Source organism: Talpa europaea (genome assembly GCF_964194135.1).
Source record: "Talpa europaea genome assembly, chromosome: 11".
Taxonomy (NCBI): domain Eukaryota; kingdom Metazoa; phylum Chordata; class Mammalia; order Eulipotyphla; family Talpidae; genus Talpa; species Talpa europaea.
This window is the reverse complement of record NC_140078.1, coordinates 17,312,775-17,340,485: the sequence shown is the minus strand read 5'-3', so window position 1 is coordinate 17,340,485 and position 27,711 is coordinate 17,312,775. Positions and strand designations below refer to the sequence as shown.

Below are 27,711 nucleotides of genomic sequence, written 5' to 3'. Positions count from 1 at the left end.
CTGGAGGGCAGCAAGGCGGCAAGACGTGGTCTCGGGGCAGCCCAGCCCCGCGGTCAGGCCGGCGGCGGGCCAGGCCTCACGTCCAGCTTCCGGTCCAGTTTCTTGTCCTTGCGCGGGCGCCGGGCTTTCCGGCCCTTCTTCTGGTTGGGGTTTCTCTCTGCAGCAGGAGCACATGGTGGCGTTTCTGAGATTGCTTAGTTTGCAGGAGGCCTCTCAACTCTGGACGATGAGGGTATCCCCTCCGCCCCACGCCCCCATGTCAGGTGCCGATTTTGGAGTTTGGCCCACAGGTCAACTTCATTCCAGCTGAACTCTCCGCTCAGTGCCTTAGGAGGCGATGAGGGCTGCCCCCTCACGCCAGGCATCTGCTTGTGAGGCCTGGAGGTTGACCAGCAGTCCCCAGGGAGCACCACACCCCCAACCCACCCCCAATAGCAATAGCAACAGCAGTAGCAGTTAGCAGTTAGCTAGTGCTTCCCAAGGCCCGCCACGGCACCAAGTGCTCTCTGCTGTTCAACTCAGGACAGCCCCACGGCTCCCTTGAGGCAGGCATCCCTGGTCCGGACCTTACCCAGTTCCCACTGTGTGAAAACAGGAGGCTAACTAAGAATCTTAGCCCCACAGTGCAGGGGACCCTCCTGGAGCTGGGCAGGCTTCCGACACAAACACCTGATTAGTCCCACTTCTCAGATGGCCCGACTGGCACAGTGAGGGGTCTCCCTTGCTCAGGGGCCATCCTGGACTGGAGCTCCTAGTGTCCAGTCCTGGGCTTGCCCTTCTAGGTGGCAAACTTTGGCAGAGAGTTGAGTGCTGGTGGCTGGGAGGCTGGGAGAAATAGAAAGAGTCCCAGCAGGCCTGCTTGCCCCCATGTTTGAAGGCCTCTGAGGGAGCCAGGGGATGTGTGTTCTCCTGGCCTGCTGTGCCTTGACCTCCGACCTCCTCCCATGCCAGTCGCTGGCCTCCTCGCTGGCCCCCCAACACAGCAGGTCCATGCCACCACCACACCCCATCCTGGGCGGTGCTCTCTGCCTGGAATGCTCCTCCCGGAAGTTGTCATTATTATCAGTAGGTGAGGAGCCTGGCCCTGGGACTGCCGGATGAACTTTCTTTGACTTCACTTTTATATTACAGTTAGGGCACTAGACAGAATTTAAAAACACTAATCTGTGCAATTTCAGAATAGTAAAGGGTGCATTCCAAAATCCTTATTATTCAAAGGGAGGTGGGGGTTTGAAAGGATTGAGAACTTCTGACATGGTCAGCCTTCCTGCTGTGTCAGCGACTGACCCAGCAAAGAAGACCCTCTTTTGGAAGGTCACCAGGGAAATCATTGCTGACACACATGAGGGGGTGGGTAAAGGTGGACTTGAAGTCACCACGGGCTCACCCACCACAGCTCACGCGCCCAGCTGTGCTCACCTCCTGGGCAGGGCCTCTGGATGGGACATTTCCGTGACTCGGACAGCACCTGGCAGGTTGTCACCTCCTCCCGCCCAGCCCGGCCAGCCTCTCGCACCCGGGTCTCCAGGCCCCAGGCTGAGCCGCACGTCTTCCTTCTGTGTGTGCAGGGGCTCCAGCTGCCCCAGGGGCCGAGCTCACACTCCTCTGTGGGGTGGAGAGACAGACAGACAGGGTCAACCAGCAGTGAGTCCTTTGGGGGTCTGGTCCCTGAAGACATCATCTCCACATGCAAGGGACTCATAAACTTTTACAAGGAGTAGAGGGGAGACATTTAAGTAGCTATTTATAAACACGTAGGAAAAGAGCTGTCCCAAAGCATGCATCGGCTGCTGTGGGCCAGAAGCCAGAGCGACCAATTGTCTGGCTTTAAAGAAGGAGGCTTCCCTGAGGAGATGACATTGAAGCAGAGGGAGGAAGAGCTGGGAGAAATCATATTCTGGGCAGGTGTGCAAAGCCCTGGGAACAGGTGAATTGTGCAAAGCTGTAGCAAGGAAAGGTGAAGGTTTGGGAGGGGAGGGATTGGAGATAAGGCCAGAAGGTGAGCTGAGAGGCCCTCAAGACTGGACATGGCTTTTGAACTTGATCATGTGCCATTGATCAACTGTAGCAGGTGGAAGCTATGAAGGGCTGTTGCGAGGAAAAATGAGGTCACAGACAGGTGCGGGTGTGAGTCTGCTGCTCAAGGAGGGATGTGAAAGAAACTGTACAAGAGCCCAGAGAGAATGTGTGGAAAGTGCTTTGTGATTCAAGTGAAAACACTGGGGAACAGCCTCACGATAGGATAGACCACAGAAGAGGAGCTCACACAGGAGTCTGAAAAGTGGCAGGAAAACAGCAGTGACAAAAATGACAATAAAATGTGATAATAATGACCTATAGTGAGCATATACTGTGTGTCAGTTCCTGAATTAAGTTCTTTAGATTGTATTAATTCATTTAATCCTCATAAACCCCCATCTGTGATGAGGCTCTAAGTTCTATTGTAATTTTTTTAACATTTGGAGAAACTGAGGGACAGACTGCTCAAGTGACTTAGTTAAGGTCACTGATGGGTAAATTTTAGAGCTAGAATTTGAACCTAGGTAAATCTTGTTTCAAAACCAGGGCTCTTCTGTACCCTGCTGCCTCCCTTGGGAACAATAATGATGTTGGTGTTGATAGTAGTAATCATAATAATGGTGCTTATAATGGTTCCATTCCCATATGGACCTGACGTGGTGGTGGTGGACCTCAATCATGACATGATATTCTGTGATTTCTTTCAGGTGTTCTGACACCCCTGACCAGGCCTTCTGCTCCAGAGCAGGGAGAAGAGGCAGGGCAAGGAGGCCCCCACTCACCCTGGCATTCCCATGTGTTCTGTTGGGCTGCAGTGCCCGGCGGGCAGGTGGGCAGACACTTTCCCTTGTACAGGTAAAACCGCCTCTTGCACTGGATGCAGAAGTCCTGGCTGAAGCAGCTTTCGCACGTGGCCCCACATTCTGTAATAGAACCAAAGCCACCACTGGTGAGGGCACCTGCCCAGGGAGAGGGCCCTCTGGAGCTGCTTGAGGTAGGGGGGCCTCTAAGCAGCCCCAGGATCTGTAGCACTGGGGTCAGGATGCAGTGTCTCCATTGAAGTCAAAACTCATTCAAGATCAAACTGCGCTGCATTCAAAGACTCCCTTTCTCACTTGAACTGAGGCTCGGTGGGGGCAGGTGACAAGTCTAAAGTAACAGGTTTATTTGGATTTAAAGGTCACACAGCAAATCTGGGCTGGGGGTGAGGACTCCCTGCTCCATTTCCATGAAGGAGCAGAAATCGTCATAGCTAGTCCTAGGTCACAGAGAAAATTAGAGTTAAGACTTAGGACGCCTTTTCCCATCTGAGCTAGGCCAGGCACAGGTGAGTAACATGCCCCAGTCACACAGCAAACTAGGGAAAAAGGAAGGTTCCCGCTGTCACCAGAGAGGGCAACGGCTTGCCCAGGGTTTCTGTCTGAAACTAAGCCAGTGTCTAGTTCTGAGCTCAAGCATACACCTTCTTCCCCTGCGGCTGTGCTGAGCTGAAAGGTGGGATGTGGGCCAGAAGTTCCCAGGAGCCAATGCCAGCAAGGCAAAGGAAGAGCCACGTACTTTTGCATCTGTTGACCTCCTGGCCGCGGACGCCGAAGTAGCCGGAGGGACAGTCATGTACACACTTGCCGTACTGGCGGATACCTTCCCGGCGGATGAACAGGAAGAGCCTCTGCTGGCAGGTGGAGCAGCCGTTTTCTTCTGAGCAGATGACACAGCCTGTGCAGTTGCTCCCGAGACCAGTGCCCACTGCCAGTCAGACCAAAGCAGAAGGCAGGGGGAAGGGAGAGAGAGAGAGAGAGGTCAAAATAAATGTGTTGGCAGCTGAGACTCTCTCATTAAAATATTAACTGAATATATGGCCACCAGACAAATGACTACATTTCCCAGCATCCCTAGCAAGTAGATAAGGTCACATGACCAAAATCTGACTCCTGGGGTATAAGGTGAAGCAGTGTGTGCAACTTCTAGAAGCTATCTTAAAGGGCACGGGTGTACCCTTTGTCTTCCTCTCATCCTTCCCACTTGGTGGAACATGAATGTGATGGCTGGAGTATAAACAGCTATTTTGGGTCATGAGCATGTGTTGAGGATGGTGGAGAAATAAGATTAAAAAAAAATCTGGGGTTCCTGAGGAAAGCAGAACTGCTGTACCAGTCTTGGACCATCTTTGTAGACTGTTACACAAAAGAGAAATTACTGTTTTGTTTAAGCTGTTATTTGGAGTTTTCTGTCACTCACAGAAAAACTTAATCTTTACTAAAATAGTGCATATTTTTGAGTGTGTGGGAACTGCACATGATGTGGGGGTAAGGGGAGATCTTCACTCTCCTACTGAGTCTCTGGACAAAATTCCACTCCTCACCATCACCATCATCCAGAGTTCAAGTTAGCAAGTATAAACCAGGGGTTCTCAAACTCAGGCAGTGCCCCCATCTCCTAGAGAACTTGTTATAGCAGAGATTGCGGGGTTCTACCCAGAAGGTCCCATTCAGTGTATGTGGGGTGAGGCCTGGGGAGCTGCAGTTCCAACAGATTCCCAGGTGATACAAACACTTCCCAGATTTCCAGGGACCACACTTACAGGATGAACGACTTAGAGAAACTCCTGTGTACTCGCACAGAGGCACGTACAGATATGTTTGCTGCAGCGTTACTTAATACAAACAGTTCCAAAACCTGTCTGTGGAAAGAACAGAAATGCACCGTGGTACAGTCACGCCACAGCTATGTAGCACATACATATACCCCAGCCACAGCGAAGGGCTGGGGCAGAGTTACAGGTGTCCTTGTTGATTAATCTCAAAGACAATGCTGAGAGCAGAAAAGAGGGTTGCACAATGAATCCCATTGTAAGAAGCCATTGGCATAAAGTTCAAAACTCTGCAAAACAATACTCTACCATTTATCATACATAAATGTTTTAAAAGTATAAGGGACCTCAAAATCAAGCTGGAGGCACCTCTGAGGGGAGCAATGGGGGAAGGGTTTGGAGAAGAAGACTGGGAGCTTTACCTAGGTCTGCAACATTTAATTCCTTAAAGTCTGGGAAAAATGAAAATGACAACATTTTACTGAAGTGACTGTCAGAGACACGCAGAGCCTGGGGCCACAGGGGGAGACCTGCCAGTTATAGGACCTCTCTGCCAGTGGGAAGGAAGAAGCCCGCTGAAGTGACTGGGCTAGCAAGCCAAACTGTTACTGTCTTGGAAGAGTTAGGGACCCCTCAGCCCAACCCCTCACAGTTTCACTGGGGTCCCTGAGACCAGAAGGAGTGGAGACTTCCTCAAGGTGAGTCAGGTAGTCAAATAGCAAAGAATCCCCAGTTCAGGTCACAGCACTATTTGTAGAAGGATATTTTGATAAGCGGAAGGCAAAAAAAAACCCCAGGGAGTGTTTGTGCATGTCCATGTGTGTGTGTGTGTGTGTGTGGTGTGCACACACATGCACAGGATAGACTCAATAAGCACCTCTCAACCTCAGGTCTTTGAGGAGAGGCGGCTCTGCTCCTGCAGTCCTGGGTCTTGGCAGCGACCACAGTGCCCTCTAGTGTCTCCATGTTGGAACGGCACCTCTGACTTTGTGAATTCTGGTCTCTGGTTTTTCATCCCATCTCCAGAACTTGTTAGGAGAAACAGCATCCCCCTCACCTCCAGCCCCACCCCAGGTGATCTCAATGAGAGTCTGTACAGTGTTGCTTTAGAAAGATCCAAGCTTGATGTTTCTCAGATTTGACTGTGCTAAGAATCCCCAGGAAGGCTGACGTGTCTGCTTTGGGTCCAAAAACGTGCATTTTAACAAGTTCAAAATAAATGTAATAGGCACTTTGGAAGTGTTTGTCCCTGCTTACAGCCTCTGAGAACTTGCCCTGACAACACGTCTGCATAGCGTGTGCTGTTCCTGGGTGGATGGCGGGCAGACTGGGGGGCAGAGGAAGCTCATCCAGCCTGCGCCAATTAGACTTTCTCTCTTGAGAAGCCTGATTCTGGGTCAATAGACAATGGTCTGCCCTGGCTCCTGGACTGGAGGACATTTGCAGGTGGGCAGGGCGGCCTGCTCTGGGGTACATGTGTGAGAAGTTGGGTGGGCACTAGCATCCATGGTGTCCATCTCTTGCGTACAGAGCCACTGTCCCCCCACACTCTGGTTTTGAGAGTGGTTCATGTGGAGCCATCTCTGCCAGATGCACTAGATCTGGGTTTGGCAAATCAGAGCATCAGGTCCCCTTGACTGCAGAGATTGCTCCAGATACCCGCAAATGTCTCAACAAGAATTGGTCATAGGATTTCTTTATTTTTTTTTTTAGTTCACTTGTGTGCACACACGTGTGTGTGCATGTTCTTTTCCTTCTATTTGGATTTGGGAAGGTAGAGACCAGAGCTATTCCATGTGAGAGAAGAGTCTCCCAAGAATGGAGGGCACACAGTGGCAGCTGAGTCAAGAGAGACTCTGGCATCTGGATCCACCTCTGGGTGATGGTGGTGAGGCGGGTGTGTTTCCATAAATTCTCCTCTGTTCTCATGCCACTTTGAATTAGGTTTTCTGTCACTTACAACCAAAGACTCCTGACTAATACAGAAGCAGAGAGAGAAAAATAAATCAGCTGCAGAAGACAAAAGTCTGCAGAAACCTCCTGGTCCCAAAAGACAGAGCTTCTGACCATCTTCCAAACTCAGACTCCAGCCCTCCCAAGGCTTGGCTCACCCTAGGGTTCCAAAGGAAGTTACTCTTTCACTGGAGCTAGCTCCTCTTGTGTCAACTTACAGTCAAAATGCTGCAGCCCGCTAGATAGGAAACAGATCATGGTAGGATAGCTCTGCGCCTGCAAGATGAGGGGCCTGGAGTGCCACCACCTGGGCTGACCGCCATGGCACCCACGGGACCCTAGGGTTCTAGGGAGCACACTCTTAAAACCCCTGGATCCTTCTACACCTCACCTGGATCCTGGCTTCAACTTCGCCCTCTTCCAGTTCAGATATACTGTTCTACATAGAAGCACTTGAGTTCTAACTGCAACCTCCCACATTTTCTTGGGGGTATCAGAGGAGATGGTATCCCATGTGATTTCTCTTAATTGTCTCCCATAATCAAGACCATCCTGTCCTCATCAAAAGCCAGCAGGCCAAAAAGCATGACCCTGAGTTGTTCCAGCAGCTGGAGGGGGTTGACATGACATCTGAGTCACTTTGTCTTTCCCCAAGTGCCCAGGGATGAGCTGAGACTTGGATGTCAGTTTTATGGAGCATGACAGTGGGGTCCATCAGGCTTGGCACTTTACAAAGGGATGCAGGCTTATGAGAGCTCTGAACGAATGCGTTAGACCGGGGTTGAGTGACTCACGCATTCACTCATCCATCCATCCATTCATTCATTCAACAGTTACCGAGACCCTAATCCAAGTCAGATCGGGTGCAAGGGATTTGTGGTTATGAGCTTTGGGGTAGGGGGGCAGCTGTGTGATCACAGGAAAAGTACTTTCCTGCTCTGAGCCTTGTTTATTCTAGTTATAAAAGGGGGTAATGATGCTTACCTGGCAGAGCTATTGTGATGAAAGCAGATGGGAAGTGGAAAAATGTCAATCTCGGACCTGGTGCATGGCAGACACTTCATAAGTTGAAGCTTATTGAAGTGGATGACATTTTTTTGCCCTCCGAAGTCTAAGGACACGTGTTATGGTGTAGGGGCCCAGGGTCAAATCCTGGCTCCACCACGCACTGAGTTAATTAGACAAACACCCTCACCTCTGTTTCCCCATCTGAAAAGCTGGGGCAAAACCCTACATCTGGATACTCCTCCCATTTCACAGAGGAGCAAACAGAGGCAGGGCCACTGGTGGTCAGCAGGGGCTGGGGAGGCGGTCTTTCACCTTCTGGGCGGGGCAGAAAGAGCTCAGGACAGAGAAGAGAGGAGGCAGCTTCGGCCCTAGGCATCAGGGTGTGACCTGTGCTCTTCAAACAAGCATTCCCAATGTCAGGGTGCCCTGCCCAGGGAGGGGCCCCACGTACCTAGCTGCCATAAGAGCCAATGGCTCCTGCTTGCAAGTGATCTATTTTTTTCTGTGGGGATTTGGAGTCAGGGCCCCATCTCTGCAATGTCACACCTCCCTTCACCTTCATTCTGCAGAGAGCTTCCAGGAGGGGGTCAAAAGATTCAGGTGATGTCTAGGACCCTGAAAATTACCCATTCTCCCACTTTCCTCTCCTTAGCAGCCCAAAGCGAGTCTGGCACTGGGAAAACGCTCCATACCCAACAAAAACAACCACCCTAATTTGGACAGATAACCAATACTTTTAAAATCAGATCTCACACCCAAAGCTGAAAACTGAATTCTTATTATCTGCCAAACACTAGGCCTGCATTCCTGCAAGGCAGCAATTGGTTGTTCCCTTGTTGTCCTTGACACTGGGGCAAAGGTTTAGCACCACATCTTCTCACACCCACTTCACTAACTCATATTGGAAGCCAGTGGGGGGTGGGGGTGTTCTCAACTTGGGCACGCTCACCTGAGGGCTAGTTAGGCTGCTCAGCTCTGCTCTAGAGGCTGATTCAGTAGGTCTGGGCAGAGCCTGAGAATTTGCATTGCTGATAGGTTCCCAGGTGAGGCAGAGGTCACTGGTCTGAGTGGGCTAGGGTTAAGAGCAGATGGCTTTGGGTTCAAACTCCAGCTTTGTTCATTACCCTCTTCCATACGATTTTGAGCAAGTGCCTGAGCCTCTCTGTGCTTCAGTGTCCCCATCTATAAAACTGGAATCGCACCAGCCGACCTTGCAGGTACTGCTGTAAGGACAGGACAGGGCCTGCCCCTTAACGAGGGTCTAGGGTCTCGGGAGTATTGCTCTCACCACCATGATGACCCCAGGGGTGTTGACAGCCTTTGACTTGCGCCGCCAATCAGCGCAGAACTTTTTATTTTGATGTCAACACTTTTGGGGTAGAGTTTCTTCATAATTGGGGTGTGCCCAGGGAAGAGTCTGGCATGAGAGCATCATGTGTCATGGTAGACTGAGGATCTAACACAGCTGTCTTGATGGGCTCCCTAGGGTAAGAGCAGGGAAAGAGAGAAGGAGACCACTTCCCACTGCCCCTACCCCAAGGCAGTGCACTCGAAAGAGGGCCAGGCTCTGCCCCGGGCCCTGCTCTGTCCTTGGGAAGGATCCAGAACCTCGTAGGGGGGCCCCACGCAGAGAGTGCTGGGCAGCACATCCAGACCCCCGCCTGGCAGTGGGGGACGCATGTCACCAATGACCAAGGGAAATAAACAACATCTGGCCCTGGCCTGCCTACTCAGACCGCCACATATGGGAGGCAGCCACTGCCACAGGAGGCCGGCTCAGCAGAGCCCCGGGCACATTCCTGCCTGGGGGGCAGATTGCACCATCCCCAGCAAGGAGTGAGCCCTAGACATGATTCCTGGTGTGGAGACTCCTGGGGAGGCATATGTGGGGAGCGGGAGTAGATCTAGAGGTGTCCAGGACCCCAGATCCTTCTCCGTACCTAGGCAGGGGGTACCTAGAGCCTCGTGTTCAGCGGAACACCAAGGCGATAAGACTTTGGGGAATGATGAACCACCACCTCCTGGCCAGGTGAGCTTAGGTAAGTGACTCATTACTTTGACTCCTTGTCTCGTCTGCTGCAAAGCAGGATGATAGTAGCACCACCTCCCAGGCATTGGGGAGCAAGGCTTGAGCACATCAGGGCAGTGTGCAGCACAGCTCACGGTAGATGAGTGGGAGCACTATTTTATTACTTGATTTCATGGGCGATTCATGGGAGATTCATGGGAGCCACCCAGAGGAGCTCCCTTGAAGGTTGGGGCTCAGCTTGGTGTGTTCTCCAAACTTCCACAGCCTTGTATATTGCAGGTGCCCACTATGTCCTGAATGAATGAATGAACAAATGAATGATGGCTTAACAAATGTTCTCAAAGCCTGTTGTGTAACCTCGCTGGAGGCCGGGCTCACACATTGCGAAGCCAGCTGGGGAAGCCTGCGCAGCAAAGCCTAGGGCCAAGCCAAGCACGAGGCAGGCTGGAGCTGGCTTTGGAGACTGGAGTCTCCGGGGATGGTTTTCTGGGGAGACAGAGGTGAGGACAGAAGTAGGGCTGGTTTTTGTAAGAAGGGAGAAGGTTCTTAAGAGAGGCGAGTAGAAAACATGTGAGTTGGTGGCAGCGAGGGAGCTTGGGCAAGAAGCAGATCGCAGACCCCTGCTAAGATGTCAACACATGGCATCTAAGAGGTGGTGGCTAAGAGCCTCAAAATGTAGTACTAGTAAGCGCGTACCCTGAATGGAAGTTTTTATCCTTTATCCTCCAAAACGGAATTTCCTGTCCATCTCAGCCAATAGCTACTCTACTCATGTCCACACCCCTTGAGTCATCCTGCCTCTTTTCTTGCCCTCATAGCCCACATGTGATCCACTACAAATTGGTCCGTTCCACTTTTGAATTCACCTCTGCGGCTGCCACATTCTCCCCCAACTCTCCATCACTCCCCCTGTTCCAAACATGCTGACCTCTTCCTTGCTCTTCCTCAAATATACCAAGACCACTCACACCACAGGGCCTTTGCACCTGCTCTTCCCGCTTCCTGAACACGCTTCATCCACAAGGGTCATCCCCTTCAGGTCTACCAGGACTGTCCCCTTCCCTAGCACTCATTAAGAGCAGGTGCATTTGTGTTCCTGGTGAGTTTCTGGGGCACAGAGCAGCCACCAGTGACCTTCAGAAAATCACCATTTGTTACTGGGTGCTCATCTCGTGGTGAGCTGCACAGGGGAAGGGAGCATGGGATGGGGCTTGAAACCGGGACCAGGGAGGTGATCGCACCACTAGCGGCTTCTCCAGGACCCACCTCCCCAGAGAACCTAGCATTATCCCCGTTATCTGTGAACCTAGCATTATCACGAAGCTGTCCAGAGTGGGAAACTGTCAAAAAGGTCACAAAATTGACTCTTGTGTAAAACTGTTGTTATGTTGTCAAGTAGGTGAGATAGTGTAAAGGTTATCTTGCCACCATCCTGTCTGTAAAACTATGAAAGTGCCAGGTGTGTAAGGGTGCCATTCCTTTGATAAAATATTGAGAGGATGACCATTCCTTTCCTGTTTGTGCTAGAGGGACAGGTTTCCTGTGTGTGTGTGTGTGTGTGTGTGTGTTTGTGTGTGTGGCCTTGAACAAGTTGCTGAAATGCTATGTGCCTCGGTTTCTTCTTCTGTACCAACCAGGGGGTTATTTTGAGGACTGAATGCTCAAAATGGCATCTCTCACAGGAACTCCCTGCCACATACATGTGAATCTCCCTAAGGAACAGTGTGTCCAGCCTGCACACAGCTGCAGCCCCAGGACTTGGCAGATTAAGTGCCTGGTACACAGCAGGTGTTCAAGTGCTGGTGGGGTGTGGACGGGACTCAGACAGGGGTACTACTGTGGGGTTGCGGCTGTGTGACTTTGGACAGGTGTCTCGCCACTCTGATCCCAAGTCTGCCTTGCTTGCTGCAGGCACCCTGAGCCCTGGGATAAAGTGTTGGTGATCAGGGCCTCCCCGGTGGCGCAGCGGTTGAGCGCTGGGTTGCAAAGCTGCCCGCTGCTCCCGGGCCACCGGAGGAGGGTCCCACATGGCGCGCAGACCTCTCCTGCCGCCCGCTGCTCCCCTCAGCAGTGTACTTCAGTCCTTCTGCCTGCTCTGCTCCCCGCTCTGGCTCTGGTGAATTCTCTCACCCTCCCGGCGCTTCTGATTGTACCCAGTGCATGTATAAATAAATAAATAAACCTTAAAAAAAAAAGTGTTGGTGATCCTGGGGGCAGTGATGCTAGCTGCTAATTCCTCCCCGCCCCCACCCCAGGGAGCTGATGACTCCTTGGGGCTCTTCATCATGTGGAGGCCTCTCATGGCTCTTTGGAGGCTGTGACAGCTTCCACTTTGGCTGAGAAGGAGGGTGTTGCAGCAGTCAGGACCCTGGTGGGATATATCCCCCCACCCAGAGATCAGGACCAGACACCAGGTGGGGGAGGCCACACCTACTGGTTCAAACCAGGAGGCCCCCAAGAGCCCTGGGGAGGATATGGGTTCTAGGATTCCAGGGAAGATGGGAGAATGTTCTAAGGAGGGTTGGAAAGCCCTCAGTTGAATCTGACTCGGATTCATCTGACTGAGCAGGTACCCCTCGCCTCATAAAATTAGCCCGAAGGGAGCACTGGGTCTGCCATCGGGCCCTGGGGCTGTGTCAGGGAAGGAAGCGGGTTATAAGGGTCAGGGCTGGCTGGAGCAGGCTGGAGTCTGACCTCAGCACTGGCCAGGGATAGGACCCGTCCTCTAGCCAGCACTCTGGGGATCCAGAGGTTCCCAGGGGTGACGTGAGGTTGGAATCTAGTTTGAGCCTCCAGTCAGAGGATGAGACCACACCAGGCAGAGGATGAGCATCATCAGGACCCTGTACTGGGTCTGTCTTTTCCCTTCCAGCATCCAGCCCCCAACTCAATCCCAGCAGATGGGAAAGAGCCCCAGATCTTATCCCAGTTCTGTGGGTCCTCAAGCAAGTTCTGCCCTATCTCTGGGCCTCAGTTTTTTCCATCTGTCAAATGGACAGTTAAAATTAATATCTGTAAATCCACGCATCCATCCATGCACCCGGCAGGTATTTTTTTGAATGCCTGCAATGGACCAGGGCCTCTTCTAGACTCCAGAAACATCAAGATGTAGATCAGAAACCAAAAACTGCTTCTTTTTGTTTGATGTGTTTGTTAAAAGACAGATCACAAACCTATAGAACATTTTTGAGGGATACATGAAATGACACGAGATTAGGAGGGTCAATTTCCCAGGCGCTCTGACTTGCTCGCCCTGGGCTCCCAGCGTTATTCACGGGGCTGGGGCACACTGGAGCACTGTGATGGCTAGTTGAATGAATGAATGAATGAATGAACAGGGCTTATCTTGCTGAGATAGGTCTGAGAACCGCCCCCCTCCTCTGCCACCTTGTTCTAAAGAAAACTGCCTCAGGAGTATGAAATGGGGCCGAGGCCCACTCCAGGATTTCATGATGGGAACCAATGGCTTCACACCTTTCACTCCCCAGCCTCCCCGGCCTCCCCAGCAGGTGGAGGTAAATGTCTGAAGAAGATCTAAGAAGGCGTGGAGGCAGGACAGGGCACTTCCCCACTCCTTAAACCCAGGTGGGGTGGCAGAACTCCTTAAACCCCAGGGGGTGAGGCGACCTCCAAGCGTGGAGGCCACCGGAAGGAAATGGGCATTTCTTGCCCTGATTAGACACACGCTGGCTGGTCCTTCCCATGTTGAATGATGGTGAAGGGAGAATGAACAAGAGACGCAGAGGGGGTAAGCACGCGCTGCCACCATTTGGCAGATTCTCTGCGAGTCACGTGGACACTGAAGGAGTCAGCTGAACTTGGTCCAAGCTGCAGATTCCCACCCCAAAGGGGCAAGAGGCCCTGTATGGGACCACAGGTAGGGGGAGCTGGGAAGATCGGAAGAGTTCAAGCCCATGTTCCTGCCCCATGAAACCAGAACAGTGCTATAGTTAGGGCACCAGCCGCACACAGCGGGCCTGGAGGAGGCACCAGGACACTTAGATCTGACCCCACTCCCTGCTGCTGGCTGGGGATGGGCCCTCGAGTGTCATCACTCAGTGCTGCACCAGAGAAGCAAGTAGCATCAAAGGAGTAAGACATAGTAGTCCCCGTTGGCACTCCCTCCTCTGATCAGGGAAGAGAGGGTGTGAGAGAGCTCGCCACACCTCCCCAGAGGAAAGATCAAAGGGACCAGGAGGAAAGAGGTTTGACTCAGATCTGTTTTTAAAGTTGAGCACTGGACTAAGCTTTTCAATACCAGAAAACGCTGAGATCTGCCCAAAGTTATTAAGGATTGAGTTTTGGAGCTTTAACAGAGTGTTAGAAGGGAAGAAAGCATGTGTCACGTTTGTAACCCCCTGGTACACGTCCAGTGTGATCACTAAGCCAGTTAGATACAAAGGGAGCCAAGGGCTACCATCCTTAGTGTACAAAGAGCTCCTAGAAATCAGCAAGAGCAGGAACAAGGTGGGGTGGGGAATGGACACAGATAATGCAAGCAGTTCATAGAAGACAAACGTAACCATGTGAAGAGCTATCCTACTCGATGATTACTTTCAAAATGAAGATCAACATAATAATGAAATATTACTGTGACCTACCAGGTGGCAAACTGTCAAAGACTGACAGCAGTCTGCCTTCCCCATGAGAAGGGGAGTGGGGCAGTGTCTGTTAAAATTTCAAGTCTGTAGTAATATAGGGATGCCCCGAGGCTCAGGGGGGACAGGCCCTTGTTCAGAGATACATAGTAGGTCCCCGAAGGGCAGGGTTGAAATCCAGCCTCTGCATTGTGCCTTTGGTTCTTTATCTCTGGCCAGCTGGCCCTCCCTGCCTGGCCTGCACAGCCTGGCCCCTGACCCCTGTCACCGCACCTGCTCCAGGGCTGAGGATGGCGGGAACCTTGCTGTTCCAAGAGACACATTCTCCTAGTCACCCCTCCCTCACCACAGACGGGGCTCCAGATCAGTGCTGCTCACCAGGAGGTGTAGACCAGACAGCCCGAGGTTGGGGATCAGACAACCTGCTGCCAAATCCCCGGACATTTTACCCTCAGTTTGTGCATATGTAAATGGAGATAGTCACTTGCCCCTCGAAGGCTAATCCCTTCCATGAATATTTATTGAGGGCCTCCTCCATGCCCTCTGTCCTAGGCAAAGTGGACTCATCAGTGAACAAGACAGTCCTTCCCTCATGAAGTTTGTCCCTACACGAGAGAGATGATTTGAGACAGTGACAGGGAGTGATGGAAGTCAGCAGGGATGGCAGGCACGGCTGGGGCCACCCAGGAAGACCTCGCTGAGGCACACAGGACAAGGATTCCTGGCAGAGGGACCAGCAAGTACAGAGGCCCAGAGGCTGGAAAGATCTTGGCATGGAAGAGAGCAGTGAGGCCAGCATTGGGGGGTGGGGGGAGGTCAAAGGGTGGATGGGGCCAGAGCAGGGAGCGAGGGCTCGGAAGGAGTTCGAATGGGCCGGATTTTCCTGGAACCAAGAAGGGAAGGCGCTGTGGGGTGCACGCCTCGGAGTCTGCCTTCTGGAAAGCAGCCTCTGAGGCTGATGGGAATGGACTCTAGGGGTGGGGTGGGAGGTGGGAGCAGAAGCCTGTGGTCTTGACAAGGCTGGAGACCGAGAGGAGCAGGTAGGGAGGACAGGCCAGCTTTCCCTGTGGGTTGTTATGAAAATTGAAAGGTGAATGGCCTGGTCTACAGCACAGCATGCGGTGGTGCTCAGCAGACCTCAGCGGGCCAGCTGTCCTCAGCTCTAAAGAGACCCCCATGGCTTGGTCTACTCACGGCCTCCTCACCCACGGCCCTCGCTGTCATGGCTTCAGGTTGAGACCCATTGACCTGCTGTTTCTCCTTGACTTTCACAGGGCACTAGGCTGAGGTACTTGCTCTGTTCCCTCCACTTGTGCTCCCTGAATCTGGGGTGAAACCTGGGGGCCTTTGTGGGAGGTTCCTAAGTCACTCTCAAAGCGGAGACTACACCGTGAGTCACAGTGACATGGGTCCAGGCCAGGCCCCCAGCCAACTGTCCTGCGCTGGGTCGTGGGGTGGAAGACAGCACCAGGCAGGCAGGAGCCCACAACGGGCTGGAATCCCAGCTCTGCCACCTTGACCCTGGAAAGTCCTTGACCTCTCAGAGCTCAGCACCAACAGGAATGATGTTCTCGAAGGGCTGCTGGAGATTAAAGGGAGGTAACAGTCTGCACTGCGCCGAGTGTGTGCCCAGCTCATATGCCAAGTACTCAACAAATGGAAGCCATCCTCAGCCTGTGCTCTGTCCTGGTTAACACATGAAAATGAGCCCTGGCCTCTGAGTCTCAGCCTGGGGTCTGCCCTAGTGCCTACCAGTGTGGGAACCTGGACAACTGAATTCATCCACCTGGGTCTTCTGTAAAATGGCTATCATTCTCCTAAGGTTGTGGGCCATGTACACAAAACACCTGGCACTTAGTAGGTGTTCAATAAGTGGCATGACGCCAGCGGGGAGGAGTTGAGTGTAAGAGGGGCAACAGGTGGCGGTGGGAGCTTTGAGGAACAGGATGGACCTGGAAACCCCTCCTGTCCCTGGGGCACCGTTTCCACTAAACTAAAACCCCAGCAGTGGGAGGGACCTGGAAATCCGGCATCCCCGTCACAGGCCTCTGTTTCCTCAACTGTAAAATGGGCATAATAATTTTTGCCCAGTTGAAACCACGAGTAGGGACTGAAGTCAAACAGGCAGCCATGGCTAGAGATGCTGTGTCTGCGGGCTTTGGCAGCTCCTCTCAGGGACCAGGGCCTCAAACGGGGGGATCTGGGACTGCCCTGAGGTTGGTTGTAGCCAGCTCGGTCCTGACCTACCCGGGTCCTTGTGTTAAGTCATTTCAAACCCATCACTGCCCTACAAAGCTGGGCCTATGCTTACCCATGTTCATGGATGAGAAAACAGAGGCTCAGAGAGGGGAAGGGGTTGACCCAAGAACTCACAGCAAGGAGTCAGGTGAGAAGCAAACCCAAGCCCAAGCTCCCAACTGCTGGGGGCTGCTCTGTTCTGCTGGTTCCTGCTCGCCAGCACTCTCGGAGCACAGAAGTGCCACTGAAAGCCACAGTCTCTCAGGGCCCACCAGACACGGAGCCTGAGCCGTCTGTGAGGAGAGAGGCAAGCGCTCTGAACAACTTATTTTAGTCTGGACTGGCATGTGCTGTGGGTGGGACTCTTGAGCAGCCCCCAGACCTCCAGTGAAGCCTGTTTGGGGGTGGGGTGGGGTGATGCAAGAGAATAAGAGGATCCACAGATTGAAACCAAGTAGCCAAAGCAGTCCTAGGAAAATTTCACTCACTGGCTGGGGAATCTCAGCCCTGGGAGGACCCCAAGCCTCAGGGGGGTGCCGTTCAAGCTGCCTTCACGTGTCTCCGCGGGCAGCGGGCGTCCAGATGACATGTCTCCCGCTCTGACATTAGAACTCACTCCATTGGGCCTGCCGCCTCCATCAGTCCGGAACCCCCCAGGACAGGGTCAGCAGACAGCAAATGGTGAACAGACATTGCTAGCTGGGATGCGCTGGCCACATGCTGGACAAGGGTGAACAGACGAGCTGCCTGCATTTGAGAGTCCAGTGGTGTCCTGGGGAAGCACTGAGGATGCCGCATCTGGAACCCCCATCACTTCTAGGGAGACTCACTCATGGAACAGGGGTCCAATGGAGGAATAGAGAATCTGGGCTCATACCCTACTTATAAGACCTTCTTATAAGAACATTTTATAAGATCGAAAAGCCCCGACTATAAGGGAGAAGAACCTCCCCTCCCCCCCAGTAAAAAAAACTCAAGGGATTTGGCCACACGAACAATATCATAAATAACAATTTCTATTCTCCAAAGAATATCCAAAGTCAGACAGGTGTCAGAAGAAAGGTCTTTCAGGTCAGAATCAATAGGGGACTAGCATTAGGTAATAAAGAAAGTTTTTCTAAGAAAAAACTTAGACAGTCCAATAAAAAGGGGGTCAAGATAAAAGTAAGATCTAATAAAAAATGAGAAAAAAAAAGTAACAAAAAAATTTTAAATAAGATTCTGGGAAAGCAGCAGCACCAGATCCCAGGGGGCAGTCAGCAGGAGGCTGATGAGAGAGCTTGAAGAAATTCACAAATATGGAATGAAAAACTCCAGTAACATCCAGGTTGATGAAGCTCATTTATTGCCTGGCAAGGGCTTATATTGTAGTTCCCGGCAACCCTCCCGTTCCCAGCAGTGCCCATTCAAACCACGAAAATCACATTTAAAGCAAAGATCTATCACCTGCACATTGATAAAAGGGGGCAGATCTGTCTGCTAGTAATTTGTGCTGACAACTGGAAACCAGCATCCCAAACTGCCCAAGTGCTGTCCCTCGCAGCGCCGGTGAGCCGCCCCCAGCAGGAGCCCCCTCTTCAGGCCAATGTAGCTACAGCATACTCTAAGGGCCAGGGCACATTCTGTAAGAATGCCGGAGAATTTACGAAGAAATATGGGAAAAAGCGACCCATGGCCTAAAATCTGCCATGATTGATTCCAGCAAGTGTAAGCAGAGACCCCAAGCAGTGCATTCAGACACCCCGAAAGGCAGGATCGTGGAAAATGTGCAAGTGCCACTGCCTGGTGTTTGCTTGTCAGTAACTAACTCTATAGTTTTCTTAATCAAAAGTGGTCTAGGTAACCTGTAGAGTAAGGATGAAACATTTAAGATATTCCCCCAAAAAAGTTTAAATTAAGAGAAATAGAAATCGAATAAACACTGCGTTTATGAGCAAGGAGCCATGTCCAACAACAGAGAAAGGAAAATTTCTTCAACAAGTGATGTTGGGAAAACGGAACAGCCCTGTGTCCAAGACCAGAGAACAGTCTCTCTAACGCCATGCACAAAAATCAATGCAAATGGATTAAAGATTAGGCTATATAAAGACCCGAAACTATATAAAGGACATGTTTTTGCTTTGTTATTTTTCTTTAAAAATAATTAAAATGAATAAAACCATAAAATACATTCATACTTTAAAATGAAATAAGGTAACATAAAAAATAAAAATAAATTAGAAAAATAAAATGTACAAGTGAAATAAAAATACATTTGTAAATTTAAATGTTACATTAAAATGAAAAATACTTTAAAATGTTTAAATAAAGTAAGGATAAAATTTTCCAAGTAAGTGAAATGAATTTTAAGAGTAAAAAGAAAAAATCAGCACTTCTTAACGATTTGAAAAATAAAGGAAGAAAAAATAATTCAAAATGGGGACAAATCTTGTGCGATTGATGTTACTAATGTGCTATCAATTAAGGAGTCTGATTGGCGCAAATGTCTGCCAGAAGGGGAGCAATTGGGGTACGGGAAGGAAGGAAAGCATGTCCAAAAGGCAGCATCTGACTGACTTTTTCCAGCCTGTATGGCCAGAGGTTAGGACATCAGGCCCCGCCATGAGCTCATTCACAAATAGCCATCGCATCGTTTGTACACTTATAATATGCAGACACCACACACACACACACACACACACACACACACACACCCCCTATCCATTCCTCACTGCTCTCCTCTGAGGTCCACTTTTACAAAGGAGTGTACAGAGGCTCAGAGACAGCAAGTCACTGTGCCATAGTCACACAGCATTTAGTATCACCCTGTTCCCTGAAATTCAGCTCCTCAAAGTGACCTTCTTTGGTGGGCTAGCTTTGCTGAGGACTTTTAAACAGAGGCAGAAGCTTGTCTAACATAAGACTGGAAGAGTCTGGACACTAGAAAGAACCCACTCCCCCATGATGCATGCTCATTATGACAATTTGTGGGTTACATGCATAATCTTGATCTTCAAGACAACTGTCTGATGCAGATGCTATTATTGCCCCCACTGTATGGACACCGAAATTTGGGAGTGAAATATTTTCCCCCAAGCATGGCAGTAGCAGAGCTGGGAGCTAAGCCTAGACCTGTCACAGCCCCAATCCCACCCTCCCTGCCTGGGACTGGACACGTAAAAGTCACCGACTAAGTACTCGCTATGTGCTTGAATGGCGTTTCATAGCCTTTTCGTAAATCAGCCAACAGAGGCGCAGGAGGAGGAGATGACCTGTCCACGGCCACTCAGCTTGTGAGTGGGAGCACTCAGCCTTCGTGACAGCCGGCCGGCCTCCCGCTGCTCATCTGGGCCTTGCTAGAGACAGCTGTGCCAACTCCAGCGCGGGCTCCGGAAGGGCCGTTGTGACATTCCTTCTCTGTGTGTCTCCACCCCTGCGGATGTGGGCACCACTGTCAGGCTTCAGAGAAAGTGGAGGCTTCTGGCAAAAGGGAGTGGTTGCCCCATGTGGTCTGGGTCCCCCAGGCTGGGGAATGCCTTTCTTTTGAGCTGGTAAAACAGAACCCCCACACATACCCGCAATGGGTCACAGAGCAGGGCCCTATGAATCAGTCGGCATCACTGTAAGAAAGCATCCCAGGCAGTGGTGGCTGCGCCTGGGGCAGCAGTGCCTAAGAGGAGTTAGCCTGACCCATCAGCGGTGAGAACCAGACCATTTGCCTATGGGAACTGGAGGAATTCCCGAGAGTGGGGCTGAGGACATGTGTCCTCGGTGGTGCTAAGTTACACAGGGCTAAGAAAGGGGGTGCTAGCCATGGAGATCTGGGGCCATATCCCAACCTCTCCCTGTCCTCGCTGTGTGCCCTTGGCAAGTCAATTGCCCTCTCTGAGCTTTTCACTACAGAATAGTGAGATCACATCCCTGAGTGGACTATTATGTGGGTGAACTGGGAGAAGGGTAGGAAGGGTGTTCATGCACCCAAGGTTTGAAATCAGTTGCTTAGGTTTAAATTCTGGTTTTGCCAAGCTGTAAAATGCCAAGCAGTAAATGAAATTTCTATTATTTGGCTATTTTTGACATATGAAAGTGGCAGTTTCATATGCTTCAACTAACTTTCATCTCTCTTTTTAAAAAAGATTTATTTATTTATGCATACAAGAGCTGGGGTATAGGCCAGAGATGCAGTGGGTGAGAGGATTCACCAGAGACAGAGTGACAAACAGAACAGGCAGATTGACCAAAGTACACTGCTGAGGGGAGCAGCGGACGAGACAGGAGAGGTCTGCTGCGCCACGTGGGTTGCTCCCTGGCCGGCCAGGGATCGAACTCGTGCCGTAGAGGCTGTGGATAGCTTCATAGTGCGGTGCTTAACCCCTTGCACCAGCAGGGGGTTCATCTCCTCTAACTCAGTTTCCTCTATAAAATAGGGAGAACGTTCCCCTCGCAGGGTTGATGTGAGCATCACAGCAGGCTGAGAGGGCACTGAGCTCGTTGGCTAGAGCTTGGGCTATGGAACTGGGAAGGGTTTGCATCTTGGTACTAATGATGCAGGGAAAATTAACCTCTCTCTGTCTCAGTTTTTGCATCTATAAAATGCAAAAATAATAGTGCCCACCTCATAGGTTTATTGGGAGAATTTAATCAATTCACCTATACAAGTACTTAGAACAGAGCCCGGAGTGAGATAAAATACTACAGGTAACATTTGGTAGAGAGTAAATGCTCAGCATCCAGCCAAATCAAAGTGACTTTTTAAAGAGAAAGAATGTGTTCCCAGGAATACACGTGTGTGTAGATATAAAGGTGGAGAATGTGCTCCAGGTCCAGGGGCCCGGGGGAAGGACATGCCCAAGGTCCGAGGACAGGGCGGGCATCAGGCCAGGGTGGCTGTGTCCAGCCCAGGCCGCAGCCAGATCCCTCTCATGGAACCTCACAGCCAAGCCACAGACCCTCCGTGGCACTCAGGTAAAGCCCGAGGCCCCCGAGCCCGGCTGGTCACTGGTTATTAAGACACCTCAGCGGACAGCCTCAGGGCTAGGAGCGCCTCTGGACGCCGTCCCCTTGTCTGACCTTTGTACCAGACCTGCAAGGAAGGCAAAGCGGACGGAGTATTCCCAAGTCACGCAGGGAAGCTCCAAACCTGACTTTCAGGCTGTGGAACAGGCTGCCTTCCCTCATGCTCCATGTCTCCTGCACCCTCACATCCACCCCCAGATGGCTGACTATGCTTGAGCTCCCAATTTCTCAAGTCTGGGTTGCAAAGGTCTCAGCTGGCCTTTTCAGCCCTAACACGCCATTCTTCTATAACCCTTCTCCCGAGCTCCAGGCAGAAAGTGGAAGTTGAACTGAAATGAAAGTGCACCCGATGAAGTGCTGCGTAGTGAGAGGGTGGTCAATGGCAGCATTCGGTGGGTTTTCTAGAGAATTCTAGAGGGGGCAGGATTTGCTTCCATGGTTCTGGAGTCAGGCAGACCCTGGTCACACACATATTTGCGATGCGACCTTGGACGAGCCAGTTTCCCTCTCCGAACCGGCCTTCCTCTTCTAGAGGCGAGGAGGGAAACCAGGGCAGGGAGATGCGCATCCGGTGCACACTGACTGCCCGGCGGGGGGGCTGATGCAGGAGGACACTGAGAGCTTGCATGGATTATCCCTCCTTTGGGGGTCGACATCCCGACGTCTCGGGAAGGACGCGGTCTTCAGATTCAGGGTCATCAGAAACAAGCATCTGAACCAAAGGCCCCCAAAACAGGTCTGGGTGATTACTGCTTGTTGAGATAATTTGGTGTAGCGACTGGAGCTCCAGAGGCAGACTCCCTGGGTTCACATGGCGACTGCTGTGCGACCCACTGGGCCCGAGTCCCCACCATGACATAGGGGCCCTCTTGGAGCTCGCCCTTGGAGATATCACAAGGGCTGCCTTGGGAATAGCTGGTTCTGTGGGCGCCGTGCTTTTTGGACAATGTACAAATTATTTTTTTATATCAGCACATGCACAGTACACCATGTACACACTAGTACACACTCATTCACACACTTCCATTCCCATATCCCTGTGCGCACACATGCATGATTAAACACGTGTGCACATTCACCCGCTCATATACACAATCACCACAAATCAAATAAGAATATTTGACAGATCATATGTGGCTTGAAAAACCTAAAATATGTACTCTCTGGCCCTTTAAAAAACAGTTTGCTGATCCCATTTCTGTTTCACTCAAATGCTGACTGCACTTATTAAATACATTTCTGTGATCTGCTGATGGTTTGCAAACCTAAGTTTGAAAACCTTTGCAGCTCTGTTTTTTCACTAGATGGAAAGATGGGTGAATAAACAGAGACTGACACATGGACAAGAAGAGGCATGGGAGTAAAATAATAAGGTCACCTTATCCACGTGACCCATTAGTCAAGTCCCTGTGAGCCCCAGATTCCTCCACTGCACCTGGGCCCTCACCAACCCGCCTCTCCAGGCTGTGCTGAGCACGAGCACGGGGTCCTGATGGATGTTCCTGCATCTCCAGGAGACGCGGGGCACATCTCTGCCGTCCTTGTCAACACCTGGTCCAGAGCCAAGCCCAGAGGAGGGGCTCAATAAATATTTCTTCGTGACCATGGTGACAGGCAAGTGGTATCCGAGTCCACACTGGACTCTGGCCCCATCTATAATGGAGTCTCCACTTCCTCTGGCCACACAGCCCCGTGGCTCCTTCGTGGCTCCTTCCTACCTGACCAAACCTTCCCCTCTCCCTCCTGGGGTCCCCAGCCCTGACCCAGCTGCCACTTCTGACAAAATCCTAAATCCTACTCCTCTGATGAGATGCCTCTTCTCCTCTGCTGCCTCAGCCTTGCAGCTCTCAGCAAGTCACTAACAGGATTCATTTCCATTTCTATGCAGTTTGGGAGGCTCCAAAGCTCTGGTGCACATCCCAGCTTGGCTGCTCTATGTTCCCGGGCAGGTCACCGTTCCTTTCTGAGCCTCAGTCCCTTTACCTGGAAAATGAGTATTCATAGGGCTGTGCCACAGCGAGGGTTCCAACCCATAAGCAGAGCTCTTGGCACACGCCTGGCCCTCACCAAGTGGCCTCAAGGGTCTCCTTTGATGGCTGGGCAGAGGGGGTGGTTCCCGTCCACAGGAGAGGGAGGTGGGTTCCATGCAGGGATGGGGAGTGTGAGGTAAAACCAGCATCTCCCTAGAGACTGGGTTTGTCTGCAGAAGAAGCTGCGGAGGCACAGGAGGGTGCAGAGCTCACTTTATTGAGCACCTACTATGTGCAAAGTGGCCTGCTTTCCTCTTTTCAACCAGCCTGTATTTTATGAAGAGTCTCAGATCCAGAGAGGCAGAAAGACTTGCCCAAGGCAGCATCCAACTGACGCCCAGCTCCACTCCCAAGCCCTCGACATGCAGCAAACACCCCTCCTCTTGTGCATCTTCCCCTGGACACCAGGGTTGACTGGAGCACCACTTGTCAGTGCCCTGCCAAGGCTCTGACCTGGGGACAAGAAACCCTAGGCCTCCCCTATCTCTGCCACCTGCTGGCAGGATCCCAAAGACTGTGCACGGGGGACAGAACTGTGTGCCCAGCAGTCACACAGGCTTTGCAACTTACTGAGAATTTCTGTATTCACTCCAACCATGGGCCAAGGGAGCAGGTGCTCCCTGGCAAAGAGAGGAGGGAGGGGAATTCAACCCAGATGAGACTCCCCTCTCCACCTCCCAAGTCCAAGGAGCATCCCACTCAGCTGTCAGAGGGAGGGTGGTTGCCTTCTGCCCAACCACCAAAGAGGTAAGTGCAGGAGTACCCCCTTCTCATGAATATGGAGCCATGGATCAGAGAAGGCATATAGCCTGCCCAAGGTCATACAACTAGCTCAGGATTTGAACCCAGGACTTTCTGGATCCCAGAATTCCTGCCTCTGCTCCATGCTGTCTCAGTTCTAGAAGGAGCTAAAAGCACCATGTGACTGTGGGGGCTCTCCCCTCCACCAAGCTCCCTCCCCAGCCTGGACTTAGGGAAATTCAATCATGGCCTGTCTTCTCCTTGCCTGAATGAGGCTCCATATTGGGATGGGGGGCACAAACCAGGGCCCCCTCGCTCTGACCAACTGACCCAATGCCAGGATACCCCAGATTGTTTCAAGAGAAATGTCCCCATCTGGTTCTGATTCATTTGCACTTAATTAATCAAAATGTTGTTTTGTAAGAGACACTTGAGATCCAAGAACCTTTCTCAAGCCTTTTCTTTCATTCTTTCTTGTCTTAGAAACAGAGAAATTGGGTTTCATCAAAACCAGTGACGCTGGAGCCTGAGGAAGCTGGGTCTGTGGGTACGGGGTCCCAAGGGTGAAGCTCAGAGTGCAGGCTGCTGGGTGGAGTGTGTCTCTCCCCTGGACGCTGCAGAGCAAGCCGAAGGCTGGGGCCAACGGCGCTAACAGCAAGGGAGGGAGGCCGAGGAGGGGCAGGACAGGGACTGCACTCCATACTGGTAGCCCCTAAGGGGCAGACCCGAGGTCTGCGCACCGTGGCACCCCCAAGGTTCACAGCACAGAGGCTGTAACACTTGCTATGTGAACAAGTAGAAGGCTGAGTGATGCAGTGTCTTTCTCCTTATACCCAGGCCCCCTCATATTACATCCTCCTGCCATAGTTAGACCAGAATGTCCAAGCAGGTGAGAGCCTTGGGGATCTCAGGTGGATGTTTCCAAGCAGTTGTCTTATGGTCTGTGATGTGCAGTCTGGAATAGATGCTACCCTCTAGTCCCACCTCCACACCAGGAGAGCGCCCATGGGCCCCACAGTCCAGGAATCTGCTAAAACCGTCCTTTTCCAAACCTGCTTGGCCAGGACTCCTATGACCTTGCAGAAGAGGCTACAGAAGGGTTATTGTACCCCCACCCCCTAGTTCAGTGCCAATGGGGTAACCAAGGCTGTGAGTGGCAGGGGGAATCCACTCACCCAAGGTCACAGGGTACAAAAGGGCTGGGGTGGAACTGAAACCCAAGGTTCTCTCCAGTGGTTTTGATTGACAGATGCAATCTAAGGCATCTAGAGATGCTGGACAGGGCATGTGTGTGTCCCAGATGCAAGAGATTACCATGGGGAGGGGTGCTGAGAGCCCCCTTAGCAAACTGGGCAGTATCAGGAACAGCTATGCCCAACCTCCTCACTGGAGCACCAAGGCAAGTGGAGGTGAACTGGGGATGGAATTTTTCTTTCTCCTTATTCTCTCTCTCTCTCTCAAGCATCTTAAAAGATCTTCCAAACCAGCTCCTTACAGTTGGGGAAACTGAGGCTCTGAGAAGAAGAACACAGCTCAGGAGACAACTCAGCATCCCGTTAGATGGAGTGGGGTTCCAGGCCGCTTGCCATGTACCCACGGCAAACCTTGCACAAATCAGTGTCCCTCTCCTGAACTCATCCTCATCCAAAAAATAAGCATCTCCCCCTTCCTCTGCTCCGCTGTGGTGTGTAGCCAAGGACACAATGGACAGGAAGTGAGGATGACTAATACTTGCAAGTGCCTGCGAGGAGCCTGTGTGCTCTGCTACTCAGTTAACACAGACTAACTCATCAGTCTTCCCCACATCTGCCCTGGGAGTTGACTACTTAGGATTATGATTCCTGTTTAAAGAGGAATCAATGAGGATAAAGTTTACATTTTTATTTTTGGGTCTTTTTAGAACTGAGAAAGACCTTGGACATCTTCTGAAAGACCCTCAAATGGGTATCCCAAGGCTCAGAGAGGCAAAGTGATTTACCCAAAGTCACTCAGCTGGTAAAAGGGGAAGCCGGGATTTGAACCCAGACAGGTTAAGAGCCCATGCACTTACCTACTCTACCAAGAGGTCCCCCGTTCATCTGAAGCCCACCCACTTCTGCCCGGAGGTGACTCTGTCCAGTCACACTGGGGGTTGCAACCCTTCAGTCCCATCTCCCTGCCCCACCCAACCCCACCTGCTGACTCGCCCCAGCCCCTCTCAGCTTCCCTTTCCACTCCAGGTGTCCCTAAGGGGCTTTTCACACAAGTGACCTAGCAGCCCCCAGAGGCAGATTCTTGCTCTGTTCCCATGAAGGCTTTCCTAGACACGGCAGTTGGGAAGGAAGAAAGCACTGAGTCTTCCATCCACCTGCTGGACAACTTAGCACCGTCATTCAGCCTGTCTGAGCCTTGACACCTGGTTTGACAAAATGGCATGACCCTATGTCCTGAGGATGTGGTGGGGACCCCAAGTGTGTGGGTCCTCAGGCTGGTGCCTGGAGGCTGAAGGGCTGACCAGCTCAGGCAGGAGACTTGTTCACTGGCTCATTCTCTTCGGACCCACAGCTCTGCCACCTCCCACTCTGCAGGGACAGCCTCAAGCCCACTCCGCGAGCACATTGTGATTCTCACAGCAAGGGGCTGTGGCAAGGACCCAAGGTGAGGGTGCGCGAACTCTGGCTTTGTGCCCCAGGTACATTTCTATCTTTTTTTTTTATTTTATATATTTTTTACATCATTTTTCATTTTTGCACAATGTATGCACTTTCGTCTTGGTTATAGTCCCCATACAATTCCCACCCACCTCGTTTTGATCCTACTCCCTCCTCCTCTAGACATTGGACCATCTCTGAGCGGCCCTAAGAGATCAGATGGAAAAACAGTTTCTTGGAGAGACTGGACTTCTCTCAGGTCTTTCCCAGAATAAATGGAGCTGTGCTCAGGCCTCGGGTGTCCCTGAACTTACAGCACCTCATGCCCTCCCAGAGGGAGGCCCATGAGGAGCGCTGCCTTCTCCAGGTGAGGGACTGGGTGCGAGGGGGTGGTGGTGGGACAGGACTTCTGCACACCTAGCCCGGGGTTATTTATGTCCCCTCCTGGCTCAGCATAAATGCCTGGCATGACTTCCAAGCTCTTCTGACCCCCTAGACCCTGTGCCCTTCACCCTGGCATCGGAGGCTCCTTATCTCTGCCCCGCGTCAGCCTTCCAGCAGTGCTGCCAGAACGGCTAGCAGGGGCAGAGAGAGAACCCTACCAGTTCTTTCCCTCCTTCAAGGGCTCCCTTGGTCCTGCTTGCTCAGTGGGTGCGGGCGCCCTGAGGGCTGGGGCGCTCCATCTGGAAAGTGGGGCTGACAACTATCTGGGGGAGTCAATTGCCCATCTGGCAAGTGGCTCAGGAGCCCCCTGGCTGCCTCGCTGCACGTCAGGGCCACCCTACCCGGCTGCCCCGGTACCTTGCTTCTTCCTTCGATGCACAGGGAGCATGTCCACGGCGTGGGCGACCAGCAGCAACAGGCAGAGTGGCGCCCGCAT

At 51.8% G+C, this 27,711-nt stretch overlaps 1 protein-coding gene across 2 annotated transcripts; it reads right to left on the bottom strand.

Moving 5' to 3' along the window:
- RSPO4 (R-spondin 4) lies at positions 1-27,711 on the bottom strand (the record flags this gene model as incomplete). 2 transcript variants are annotated; one of them, XM_084247453.1, is made up of 5 exons in its annotated part: positions 1-157; positions 1,420-1,605; positions 2,802-2,942; positions 3,577-3,765; positions 27,633-27,711. In XM_084247453.1, 5 exons carry the CDS (start codon positions 27,709-27,711, stop codon positions 54-56), a joined length of 699 nt encoding a protein of 232 aa, XP_084103579.1. In that variant the 3' UTR covers positions 1-53. The 2 variants fall into 2 exon arrangements, with proteins under 2 accessions (XP_084103579.1, XP_084103580.1); XM_084247454.1 differs by lacking the exon at positions 1,420-1,605.